Below are 14055 nucleotides of genomic sequence, written 5' to 3' on the forward strand. Positions count from 1 at the left end.
CGCACCTCAACACTAAGTTGAAGCGAGGCAGTCCCAGTGAGAACGTAGAGCCATAAAGAAGAAGAAGAAGACTATTGCATGACATTCAAGAGGACTGTTGAATGAATTCCTAACTTCACTCTGCAACGGACTTGGCTGGTTTCCACCAACCGCTGTTATGACGTAGTCGTTTCTATTGCTGCCTTGATCCTCAATTCCTGCGTTCCCTGCACCATTCAGGTGTTCGTTAAAGTGCTGCTTTCACCTTTCGATCATCTCACGTAGTTCCGTCAAGAGATTCCCGTCCTTATCCCGGTACATTTGCAGCACGAAGCACAGCAGTTACATTCAAACTATTTCCATTTGTGGTAAACTATCGCACGCGCAATGAAAATATCTTTCGATGCATGATAATGTTTACATTATAGTTCCATTCACACGCATTGAGTCGATTGAGTCAATAGAGTTAATAAACTATAGAGGACGAATGTCGCTGGCGTCGCTGCCGAAACATCTCTTGCTGGCGGAGATAGGCCGGGCTATAAGTGTCAAAGCGAAAAAGTATGCAGTTTGACAGATAGATACCCGACATGTTTCCGAACGAGAACAAAGGGAACAGCAGCGACATTCGTCCTCTATAGTTTCTTAACTCTATTATTGAGTCACGCTCGTCACCTATGATTTCATTCATCTTATTTATCGTCGGCGCTAACGTTTCCGACCTTTCAAGCATGTTTTGATTTTTGAACAAGTTTATTATATCGCGTATTATTAGGAATGCTTATCCCGTAGAAAAGGCGTTGTTCTATAGTCTCGACCGATAGAAATTCTTTGACATGGTTTTTGCTATTAAGATTTTTATGAGATAATTTTGGCATTCGGTGTAACTAACGAGAACGACTGGAATATGATCCCGTCAAACTGATGGCAAACTGTTTACATATGTGCGTAACTTGAAATGATGGAAATGATGAGAGTACGCGTTTCTGTCAATGGAATTTAGTGTTTTTTTTTCAGTTATGTTGCACTTTAATATTTTTAACAAATGATCTTTTCATCGCGGCTTTTACCAGTCGTCAAGGATGGGAACACTCACTTGGAAAGAGTTACACTCACTTGCAGTTTTCTCAACTCAGAAGCGTGCAATCAAGAAACGATGTTTGGACGACTTTTACCTTCTGATTTCGTCTAAAACTTTGTCGAATAGAGTAGGGGTCGCACACGCATACCGAAGTCGTGAGGGAGCTGCAAAGGCAACTCTCCACGAGGTGAATGTAAATTACACTCACCTCGTGGAGAGTCGCTTTCACAGCTCTGTTACGACCTTGGGATTCGTGTGCGACCCCTACTCTATTCGGCAAAGTTTTAGACGAAATCACAAGGCAAAAGTCGCCCCATACGTTTCTTGATTGCACGCTCCTGAGCTGAGAAAATAGCAAGTGAATGTAACTCGTTGCAAGTGAGTGTTCCCATCCCTGCCAGTCGTTGTGTGCTGCTCATTCGAAGATCGATTTTCCTAAAGTGATCCTTTCATAGATCTTGATGTCACTTTTGAAAATTTCATCAACGACATCCATGATGAGAGTGGATGTACTGGACATTTTTTAGTTAGTTTGGGTGATGGAACATCGCATATGGAATGTCCATCACTGAAACTGGAAGTAGGTGTTACGAATGGTCATATTTATGAGACTGTTAAATCAATGAGTTTTTTAAATTATTGAATGTTTAGCAAAGCTTCGGTAATGTTCGACAAAAAATACCGAATCATCGATAACGTTTACCGAATTTTCGAAAAAAAACCTGAACTTTGAACAAATTGTGCTAAATGTCGGTAATCCAAACTTTTACCGATATTGGAATAGTCGTACAGGGGACTCCAAAATAAGTGTCATACACAAACACATAAGTTCAACACCAATTATACATTTTGTATGGATTCTGATGACCAATCGACTTATGATTGATTGATTTTATTATTTTTTAGAAAGGACGATGCAGAAATGTTCGCCGGTGAAATGATTTCGCAAATCCTTGTACCCCATCCGGCATTGGGCTTCCCGAAAAACATCACGCTAACCTACACCACTTACAAGGGGTGGCTCACTAGAGGATTATCATCGTGGAGTATCAACAAAGTTGTCCTAAGCGATGGATTTGGAAAGAGGTTAATTTCAAATCAAAGTCAAATATCTTAGTATACCAAAGCATTGTTATATTTCGCAGCTTTTCTCTGTGCAAGCAAATGCACTTGGATTCAAATAGTCCGTTTCATATGACGCTTCTACCGGGGGAATGCGAGGATGAAGACGACTACGTTCACCAGCAAACGGACGAAGCCCACTCAACGGATTCTCCAGAGGAGAGCGACGAAGGTGATGACTATGACGATACATCCAAGGGACAGAGCAACGAACGGAATGATGTCAACCCACATGCTTATTCTTCGCATGGATTCCGCGGTAAAGGACCCCACATTGACTTCGACAAAAATGTCGATACCCAGCCGTGGCAACCGATTGTTATTGATTTGCCACGAAGTTATCGAAACACGGATACAAATAGTTCTTATCCGGTGTACATAACTCCGTCCACAACGATTCCTACTACGACCACACAGGAGGCGATTAGTGAGCCGATTTTGAAACGAGTTCAACATGAACCACGTAAGCTGCTGAACAAAAGTAACGATCGCACCAACGACAAAAGATCAATTGAAACGCCCCCTAGCAAGGACCCGGCAGCTACACCACCACCACCACCGCCTCCTCCAACCACGGAAAGCAAACTGATCACCGTGCAGCTGTTCCCCTACAGATTTGCGAATGTTTTTGAAAAAGCAGAACGATATGCAAGACTGACCTTATTGCCATTACTGACGGAACAATTTCCCCAGTTTTTTAAAACCACCAAGCCACATGATGATGACACCCTGCTGGAGAATGTAGAATTCAACGAAACGGAACCAATCCCGAGTCCAACGATATACAAAACGAACCGAACAGAAAAATCCGCCATGGCCGACAAGCGGTCCGACTCTCATGTCACAAATGCCGGTGAAACATACGGAGAGCAACGAAACTTCAACAGCGGAGACAAACTGGACATCCTGCCGCCCATTACTCGCAAAGCTTTCATCAGCGAAGATGCACTGTTCAGCATGCACCGGATAGAGGTGGAGTCCAGCACCAGAGTGGAGGATTCCTCGCGGAGAATCGACGACGATGTTTCGGAGGAGGAAGTTATTCGAATCGACTTGCCAACGTTCAGACCGCCGAAGTCGAGGATGATGCCGCTGGTTGCTGATCAACAGCAACCGAGGTTCATCCCGCTGAACTACAGGGAGGAGGGAAGCAGCCAGGAGCAGCAAACGACAAGCAACGTGATGGGTGATATCAAACCAAATGATAGCAAAAGCTGAGGGAGAGAGAAATTGTGACAGTATTTAATAATATGTAATTATCGATAAGAATTAACGAATTAATTATTAGCGAAATTATACGTACTTTAAAACGTTTGTTTCAATTCGGTGATGTTTCAGTGCAAAGAATATCACATTGCCCATAAATAGTAATAATAGCATGCGGGGCACTAATTAACCTTAAGGTAGCATCCACAAATGACCTAGCATTTGAGGGGAGAGGGGGAGTCTCTGAAAGTGTAGGGAGCCATGAACTAGGCATGGAAACCTAAAAAGGCATAGAAACCTCATAAAACCCACTGGAAAACATATGGAACGCCTCAGAAACAACATGGAACGTCCCTGAAACCCCTGGATACTACCATAAATGGATCTAAAACTTTCCGAGGCTCATAGAACAATCCTAGAACGCTCCTGATACCACCTGAAACATCATGGGACATCCATGGAAAACTTCTAAAACCCCCTGAAACACCGCTGAAATCTTCTGGAACGCCTTTTAAATCCCCTGAAGCCCTATGGAACGTCCCTGGAACCGCTGCGACCGCCTGGAAAACTCCTGGAACCCCTCTGGGCCCCACTGAAACCCCATGGAAAGCCTTGGAAATCCTTTGAGAACTACTGGAACATCCCTGGAACGCCCCTGGTCCCTCTAAAAGACCCCGGAAGTCACATGAAATGCCCCTGAAACCCCGTGGTATGCCTTTCAAACCCCTTGGTACACCGTGGAACACCCCTCGAACGCCCCTGCGATCCCATGAAACTCCCCCTGAAGCACCATGGAATGCCCCTGATACCCTTTGAGACCCTCTGAAGCACTCCTTGAATGCCCATGCGACCCCCTGTAACCTGAACCTCATGGAACGCCTTTGAATCCGCTTGGGACACTCTAGGAACACCCGCAAACCCCATAAAAGGCTCCTGAACTCCTCTGAAGTTCCATGGAACGTCCCTAAAACTCCTTGCAGCACTCCCGGAACGCGCTTAGGACTCCTTGAAACCCCTTGGAACGCTCCTGATACCCCCTTAGATCTCCTGAAACACCTCTGGAACACCCCTGGCACCCCCTGAAACCTCATGAAACACCATGGAACGCATCTGAAACTCCCTGAGACCCCCTGAAACATCCCTGAAACGCCATCGGGCACCCCATGGAACGCCCCAGAGACTCCCAAAATTCCATGGAACGCCCATAAGGCTCCATGAAGCCTCTGGAACGCCCTGAAACTCAGTGAAAACCCCTGGAACACACTTAAAACCATTTCGAACAATCATGGAACGCTCTGGAATATCTATGTGACGCTTCGGATATTTATTAAGAAGCACAATTAGGTAAATTGATAAAAAAAATTAAAAAAAGCAATCATGCCAACATTTTTGGTAAAGGACAGACTTGTTAGCATCCCAAAATGGCAGCCACAAAAGCAGACTTTGGCACCTACTCACGATTTAGAGCGCTCAATTCTCTTCGTAAACAAAACCTACGCACCTAATATTCTTATTCTAAGCTTATTACTAGTGAGCAAAAACAGAATAATAAAATGCACTATTGTTTGAAGCTTGCTTCTCAAGGTTTGTGCGTCTGAAGTTCTGATGCACTGTTGGAGTGGGATTTCAAGACGTTTGTCCTTCACCCAATGCTCAACAATAGGATCATGGATGCATAATAAGAGTGTGAAAAACACATATTTTTTAAAAGAAATTTAACAATGAAAAAGTGTGCAAAACATTCTTCCTGCTCTTGCAGTTATGGTGTAAGTTTGATATTTGTTATCAGGTTGCCAGCAAAATTATTTTCTTTTCGTAATGATACGATTCTTTTTGATCCAGGTCTTTTTTCTGCTCGGCCCCAGACGGGAACCTGTCAAAGCCCCAAGCTGCTGGTCTTTAGCCGACGGCTGCTTCCGGGGTGTGCACTCAAGGCCTCGTCTGGTGACCTGGATCTCAGGGTCGTTGAAATGGTGGTAGACTCACTTCCCACCTTTTGGCACCGGGCGGATAATCAAAAGCGAATAAGGGAACGTGGTTAAATAAAAAAAAAAAAGATCTAATTCAAATAAATTCAATACTGATACTTTAATTCAATGAAATTAAATAATGAACCTTTTATTCGAGGGAGGTTTGTGAAAAGGGAAAAATTAGAACCGACACACCTTTTTACTCGGGCTTCCCGGTCTCCGCGGGACTCGGGGTTGGGTAGACGCCGTGCTTCGACGCTCGCAGTAGGCTCGGTTTGGCGCGTGCCTGGTTCGTCCAATCTTGGATGGCTCACCAGCGTCGGAGACGTCCTCCTAATTGGCGTCGGGACGCTCGTTCGTTGGTTTCCTGCTCTCTTCACTGGTAGTCTGCACCCACTCGGTTCGCGGTTGACTCACACCCACGTGGCACAATCTTCAACGGCCGAACGGTCAGTTTCACTGACGGGTTTCGTTCACCACACGGAAATTTGTTGGATGGTCGATCACACGAGAATTCTGTTACTATAGTGGGAATATAGGTAAAATCGCGGACTACAATATACTTGGGTAAATTCTGTTACCAAAAAGAGACCTGAACCAAAACTCAGGCGGTTTTTATTGCAGCTGATGTTCGTGATCGAAATCAGCCTCCTCATCAACGGGCATTTTAACGACCAATGCAGCCGTTGAAAGATGGTCGTTCGGTGTCAGGGGGTATTGGATGGAGTGGAATAATTTTGAATTCAAAGTTCAATAGGGTTGTAGAGGACATCTGACACCAAGGAAAAAGTAGTAGGAATTGTGGTAGGATTTTTTTTAAACTAAATTATTCAATTCATTATTTTTAAATTCAATATTCTATTTTAAATAACCACGAATTTATTTCTTATTTACAAAATATATACAATTTAATTATCTACAATATTGGAACCTAAAAAGCAGGTTACAGTAATAACAATTTCTCTATATTATTTTTAAGAGTTGTTTAATGTGCAGTACAGAATTTCTAATATTTTTTATTAGTAAATATTTATAATTTTTAACCAAATCGGTGCAATACTGCGGGGATGGAAAATGTCACAAAAATATCATTTCGTTATTTTCTAATTTCACTGCACTTAATTGGAAATGTTAATCGGCGACATCATTGATTCTCCAAAACTAATCAGCATTATGAATTGGTGGTGATGAGTACGAACAAAAATTTACACCAAAGGTGTAAATGGAAAAATATCATGACATGTTTTTCATGAAATTCCGTAGACATTTTCCATCTTTGCGGGGCACTCATGTATACGCTTCTACATCAGCAGTTTACATTGAGCGAGAAGCTGTTCAACATTTGGGTAGTTTTGTACTGACTTTTCGGTGGCCATCTTTCATGGGGTAAGCAACTTACTTACTTTTAGTCCTATGCACCCACAGTGGTGCAGAAAGCCGAATTGAAAGTTTTCCATCCTGGGCGATTGCCAGCCATCACCTTGACCTGTGGCCAGAACAAATTTCTGTCGAATTTCTTGATTTCGTTGTTAAGGCTGTACCGCCATGAGCCTCTGGGTCTGCCTCTGCTGCGATGTCCTGCTGTCTTCCAATCTAATGCTTGCTTGCAGATTTCGTTTCCGCCCTGCGTAGAGTGTGGCCGACCCATGTCGCCGGTGTTTGCGGCTTTCTCGTCTTCGTTGGCTAGGGAGTCCGCCCACGCTCTTTTGTCCCGTCTACATGAGCGTTTCACTTCCTTCTCGAGAGCCGAATAGCGCTGACGGGCCACGGCTTTGGCTCCTCGTGTTTTCGCTCGCTCTTTGGCGGCTTTGGCGTTCCTTCGCTCCTCTATCTTCCTCCAGGTATTATCCGTGATCCACTGCTTTCTTCGGGATCATAGCTCACCCAAATTATTCTCGTCGGTGCGATGAAGGCGTTCTTGATGGCGCTCCACTGATCTTCTACGCTTCCACTTGCTGGAATATCCGCAGCACCGTTCTCTAGCTCCTCGACGAAAGACCTTTTCACCGCAGCGACTTCCAGTCGACGTATGTTGAACCGGCGCCCGATTTTCTCCTCCAGTCGATGGATCCTGGCAATGCACAGTCGGATCTCGTCGATTACGATATGATGGTCGGATGCAATGTCGGTGCTACGTTTGTTCCGCACATCAAGTAGGTTCCGTCTCCATTTTCGGCTGATGCAGATGTGGTCGATTTGATTTTCCGTGACGCCATCAAGGGAAGCCCATGTCACTTTGTTCACTGGTCGATGAGGAAAGAGCGATCCTCCAATCACCATGTCATTGTTGCCACAAAACTCTGCAAACAGCTCTCCGTTTTCGCTCATTTCTCCGAGACCATGGCGTCCCATGACGTGCTCATAGTTCGAGTTGTCGGAACCAACCTTCGCGTTGAAGTCGCCCATGAGGATCTTAAGGTGGAAGGTGGACCTATAGGTTGATACCGAGGGTAGATAGTTGGATTAATAGGCGCCATGGGGAAGTTACATTCCACCTGACACAGGTCCTTACAGGTCATGGTTGCTTCCGACAGTATCTACACCGTTTCGGGCATGCGGATTCTCCCGAATGCCCAGTGTGCAATGGTTTAGAGGAAACGGCGGAACACGTTTTGTTCGTGTGCTCGCGTTTTCGCACAATGCGTGACCGCATGCTTGCCACATGCGGGGAGGACACAACTCCGGACAACTTGGTCCAGAGGATGTGTAGGGATGAGTTTGGCTGGAACGCCGTCCATCGTCTGGGAGCTACAGAGGAGGTGGCGCGTGGACTCGGAGAATGGCTAGTCCAGATGCAGTACAAGAGGTGGTCCAGGGGTTCGGAGTCGGCTTCGTAGGTCATACCGGTGCCCTGCGGTCGAGATCGACCCTTACAACGATTAAGTGGCCGCGGAGAGGAAGTCCCGGTAGTGGTGCTGTCGTGGCGTCGGTCTACTGGGTTGGATCCGAGCCCGCGGTTGGAAAGGGGTCCCCGGCAAGGGTCGGGGTAGGTGAGATCCTGCTGTCTGCAACCTACGGGTGCATCTGATAGGGCCTGAAGGGTAGTGATACCCTTCCTTACGGGCAGGTCAGATCGGGTTGCACGTGGGCATCAGTTCTTGATGTCCGCTCAGCAGTAGGGCGCGGGCGGGGTTGACCCTGCCCGCCTTCCGAGGACAAAGGGAGTGGCGAGGACCACTCGGGAAACTGGCTAAGCGCCAGCATGCTACCGTGATGGACTCTCCAAAGCGAGTCATCGATGTTCGTTGCTGCAGGCTACGCAGCTAACCTTGTGGGTGCGATGTGCACTAGCCCCTCTCTGAAGCAATACCTTCTTGGTGGTTCCGGAGAGACGTAGGGTTTGGCGACCATAGGAATGGTTTAGTGGGTACGAGGAGAGAGTAGTCCTGGATTTTACTTTTGTTGTAGAAGACGGCCTGTCAGACCTACACTACCCTAACCTTCTGTTAGGGTGTCTGTTGAGCAGATTATCCCCCTATGGTTTAGAAGGAAAAAAAAAATAAGAATCTTAATATCACCTTTCGGAATCTTGTCCACGGTAGCATTCAGTTGACTGTAAAAGTTCTCTTGCTGTCTTGCAATTCAGCAGCATCGGTTGACGCGTAACATTGAATCATGGTAAGGTTTCAAACCCGTGTTCTGAATCTGACTACAATTATCCTCTCATTAATAGGTTCCCACTTCATGAGCGCTGCGTGGGCGTGAGCGCTGACCAGGAAACCAACTCCACGGTGGCATGGAGCGTGTTCACCTCGTAGGCCAGAGTATAGCAACCCGGCGCCAATCTGTGTTCTCCAAAGTTCGGCCAACGGACTTCGCTCACTCCTAAGATCTCAAGCTTCATACGGCATGCCTCAATGGCTAGTTGTGCCAGTTTACTCTGCTGGGCTAGGGTTAATACATTCCAGGTTCCAATTCTTGTCCGTTGTTTCGCGCTAAAAGCCGTTGCCGTTGAATCAGTTCGCAATCTTTCATTTTCGGTTTCTGTTACGGTTTATTTTATTTCGGAAACAGTAGGTTGTTGGTCTAAGGTCCCCTATCCACCGTGGTGGGGATTCCACCTTAGGTATAGCTTCCGGTGGAGGAGTATCTCATACTCAGCCGCTGGATGTCAGAACAGACGCTGTTTGAGCCGCACCTCCTTGGTGAACAGACGCTCGAGACGTACCTCCTCAATCTAGCTGAAGGACAACAGTGCCCAGGCTGCACTACCAGATAAGCAAACGACTCTTAGCTGGCGGTCTTTGTCATCGCTTGATCCGTGGAAGCATGAGGTAGGAACTTGTGAGGATCAGAGCTATTTCGGACGCTCTCCTTTTTGACTCATCATTTTGCAGCCGCATCATGGGGTAAGCCACTTCATGAAAACATTAAAAAAATACGTCCATCATGTTTCGGGCATTTCCTATTCTCTTTCCCCTCCTCTGTCACGCTTTTTTCGTATACTCAATACATGGAATGTAACTCCCGCTAAACAATGGATGTAATATTTGAATGATTCCTAGCATGGACAGCTTGGACATCAACAACCATGCGCCTCCATGTGTGTCCCAATCTCCTTCAAAATACATGGCTGGTAATGTAATTACCAGACAACTTTAATTATAGAGCTCGATTTGAATAGGTCGTATGTGCTTTCGTCGATATAAAATTCGATCAGTTTATTTTAGCAATAGTAGAAATATGGATGATATTTCGATGGCTTTTAATGATAAAACCGGAATCGTTTGTATGTGCTAATTTTGTTTAATTTCAACAGTTTTCGCTATAAGAAGCGAGTCCAACTGATCGAATATTATAACGACGAAAGCACATACGACCTATTCTAATCGAGCTCCAGAATTGCAAGCACAACCCACCGGAAGTTACCAATTGTCATTGGGAAACCATTTCCGTGGGTTTTGCGGCCTAGCTTCTAGAAGAATGTTTCATGCAAACATTTTTTGACACATTTCACCTATAGTGAATCACATTCAGGAATGATTTTATAAGTTGGGCCATTTTACGCCCATCTTGCCATTTTGGACTTCGTTCCATTACCTATAGAAGGATCTGCGATGACGGATATTTAAAAATTTTGAACGACCCATGGAAGCGCATGGTTGCTCACAGTTTTTCGCCGTAATGTGTACCGTAGTACATACTGTGAAGCACACGCAATTTTGATACTGCGCTATACAGTTAGGTGAAGTCATTTCGACAAGCCAGAAAAGCAGCGATTATTTTTTTTAATTTGTAATTTGTGTACATTATAATGCTTATTTATACGATAGCCTCTCAGTGTACAAACTTTAGATCAGGTCAAGGAAGCGAACATCAAATGTACAAAGTGTATAACACAAATTTTTATTTCAAAATTTATGTTTTAAAAGTGCAAATTGTTGGAAGTGTTTAGTTGGGGCGAATTGGAGCATTCTCCCCAGCAAACATATTTAGCCTAAATTTTGCCTGCGTCCCAGAGAATGTCTTACATTTTACTCTGTGTTCCACGACGGCGCACAAACATTTACGCATTTACTCGCTCGTTCTTCTCTGACATGCCATGGCCGGCAGCATGTTGTCGCTCTCGCGAACCAGACCCAGTGTAAGTATTTATATTTTTGCAATATTTCGCATCCACAAGTTCGCAGACCGCCCGATCGAATAGCTGTAGTGGCGAAGGCAATCTGTGGGACTATCGCAGCAAAGTATGAATGATTATAGTCTTCGTATTCGTTCGTACAACAACGACGATGAGTTTCTGCTCTCCTCTCGAACGGAATATGGTCAGACATCGTCTATGATGGGCGGTAATCGTAATAACAACGACGAAGAAAAAAAATATAAGTATCGATTACCGGCTCGGCTCCTGAGCCAGTCGACGCTTTAACCGTACAGGGAGTAGACGTACTTTCCGCTGTGGCATTTATTCCACGTGTATCATCCTGAGCAGTGGTTTTATAATTTGCACTAAAAGGGACGTCTTTGGCTGCAAAGTTTCTCAACGTTAAGAAAAAAGTAATTAAAAGTCATCATGTTCAGCGAAAAGATCACCAACGGAGTCGAGAGGTGAGTACCTGAGTACCCAAGTTATCCTATGGTAATAGTGAAAAAAAAGTGACGCAGTACTTTCGCAGGAACAAATATACTTTCGATTCGAAGCTTAGGAAGTGTGGTGTCTCTAATTAACGCTTGTTTCACACTATCAAACACAAATTCACGTGTAGCATTGGATAGAACGAAAACAAACGATAAACGATATGATAATGAGCCGTCGTCGTTTGGCATAGGGGTTAAACCGGTGTGACTAAATTGTTGTTGTTGAATTAGCATCCACCTTAGACATAGAAAGAAGACATCACGTTCCACAAATTGCAAAAGTTGTATGATAACAACGATATGTAATGAATGTTTCTGATAACGCGAGCAACATGATAAGCAGAAATTGGTGCAAATTGTATTTACGTCCGCCAATGGCAAACCATGACGAAACGGATCTTAAAATGTAGTTCAGAAAGCGGATGATGACATTGTCGAGCAGGTTTTCACCATATACACAAACCTGGCGAAAAAAAACCCAATCTCAATTGCAAACTTGTTATTCCCACCAAAAGTATTTAATGACAAGGGATATTTAATGACAAGTCACGCAATGTTGATAGGCGAAATAGTTTGTGCTGGTATGGAATGTGAAGTGATATCATATTTATTGAAAGCATTAAATTTGGCTTAAATCAACTTAGTATTAACGATTACATCTGGCTGAGTTAAAAATGTTCAGAAATGTTACTTTAATTAATTACAAACAGCTGGAATTCTCTTAGTGATATAACAGTGAACCAATAAGTCAGTGAATTTGCTTAGCTTAGTTGAAAAATGCATTAGATAAACAAAACCAGGAGCATTGATCCACTAACTTTCGGGATTGGTAATCTTGAAAACGTTAGGAGGGTTTCTAGTCGGTGTTTGTGGCAGTAATGTTTTGATTTTAATGATTCTAAGTTTCTCTTTAAATCACCTCGATACCCTGCTGATAAGGACTTAATTGAAGACATTTATTATTATACTAATGATAACTAGCATATTAATTTTATCAGTCCAGTTTTAACAGGGGGTTTTAAAAATTCATATGCAGGATTAATGTCTCGTTAACCTTGAAATATTGGGATATTTTCAAAACTATTTACAGCATTGGCAGTTTTGTAAATTAATTCAAAAGTTTCCAGAAACAAATATATTTACATTTGTTAATTACACAAGGCCTCAATTTTCATTCGATTTTTAGGGAAACAAAAAGAGTAATACTTACTTTTATAATTACTCCTATTATTGGTTTGAAGATTTGTAAATATGTTTGTGCTTATACTCGATAAAATGATAAGAAACTTTTACCAAAAATGAGAATTAACAAGTAAAGAAAAACCAAAAGGTAAAAAATAAATGTAGGGTATTGGTTCCCGGAAAGACTGTATTCGATGAAATTAGAACACAGAAAATAATGTATATCTTTTGATTGCGTTCAAAAATATGTTTAATAGTTCGACCAGGAATATTATATAATGTGTAGCTAATACCAAATTTCATCTCGAATCTTTGTAGCCATTGCACTAAGGGACAGGATCGCAATTAAGCCGCACATTTTTTTGTCTGTATTAACGAGATTTTAAACCCTAGGCTAGTTTATCGCTGGACCCACGCTTTACTTCCCGTCCGAAGGAAGAACTCACATTCTGTGAGTATGTCGGGAGTGGGATTTGATCCAGGTGATCGGCGTGATAGTCTTATGCTCTAACCACCATACCAGGTCCGCTCCACAGCCGCATAAAATAATTTAAAGCCTGTATCCGCAATAATTGGGACATAGAAATACAGCTATAACTATGCGATAGATACATAAAAATTGCTCAAATTTGGCCTAATAACATCTTAATTGCATTACTTTTTGTTGTAGCAATGAAGGAGTAGGATGTGCGCTATTGAATTTTGTACAGCCCCTAGTTTTGCTTCTCAGCGCTGTAACTTTTGAATTTGGCAAAGGAAATGGCTGGAATTTTGAATACAAACCTCTCAATCTACATTTGTAGCATAGGCAAAATTTAAAAAAAATCGATGCACTATCAACAATTTTATAGTCGAAATAAGTATCGGGACTGAGCGTGATTTTAGCCTCTCAAACAACAATTAGTCAACCCCCTTTTTTGTCCCGTTTAACTATTGAAAGTCCTATACCAAAAATCATCGAATTTTGCAGGCATAATATACACATAATCAACTACCTTCTGTGAAAATTCCATGAAAATTGGCAGAGAAATTCAAAAGTTATGAATGGGCAAATATCGCACATGAAAAACACGAAAAATTTTCACTAACACTCACCCCTATCAACACCAGTAGCTTTCAAATCAATTGATCAAAGTTGATGAAATTTTGCAAGAAAGTATCTCTATACCTAAGTATCATAACTGCTAACGAAATTTCATTATTATCCTCACAGAACTTTGAACTGTAGTCATGATTGTACAAAATGCTTAAAACCACGTCTGTTTGTTTTCGATCTATAGTTAAAAGTAATGCATCGATTTTTATGAAATTTGGCACAAATAATAAACATACACCAAAAAGTTCTCAGACAACTTTTTGGCCAATTTTACCGATTCATTACAGAGCTACAGCCGTTCTTCTGTGTCCCGATTATTGCGGATACAGGCTTTACTCCGC

At 43.1% G+C, this 14055-nt stretch overlaps 2 protein-coding genes across 2 annotated transcripts in view; both read left to right on the plus strand.

The window, feature by feature from the left end:
* Positions 1-3504, plus strand: part of LOC109431391 (uncharacterized) — a 172374-nt gene extending 168870 nt beyond the window's left edge. The window contains exons 8-9 of the mRNA XM_062845648.1: positions 1967-2146; positions 2206-3504. Of these exons, the coding sequence (XP_062701632.1) occupies positions 1967-2146; positions 2206-3400 (1375 nt within the window). The 3' untranslated portion in view covers positions 3401-3504. The remainder of the gene's footprint in view (positions 1-1966; positions 2147-2205) is intronic.
* A 7692-nt stretch (positions 3505-11196) lies between these two features.
* LOC109431389 (cystathionine gamma-lyase) overlaps positions 11197-14055 on the plus strand; it is a 40170-nt gene continuing 37311 nt past the window's right edge. Inside the window, exon 1 of the mRNA XM_062845655.1 lies at positions 11197-11406. Coding sequence (XP_062701639.1) covers positions 11372-11406 — 35 coding nt within the window. The 5' untranslated portion in view covers positions 11197-11371. The remainder of the gene's footprint in view (positions 11407-14055) is intronic.

This window comes from Aedes albopictus, chromosome 1 (genome assembly GCF_035046485.1).
Source record: "Aedes albopictus strain Foshan chromosome 1, AalbF5, whole genome shotgun sequence".
NCBI classification, from domain to species: Eukaryota; Metazoa; Arthropoda; class Insecta; order Diptera; family Culicidae; genus Aedes; species Aedes albopictus.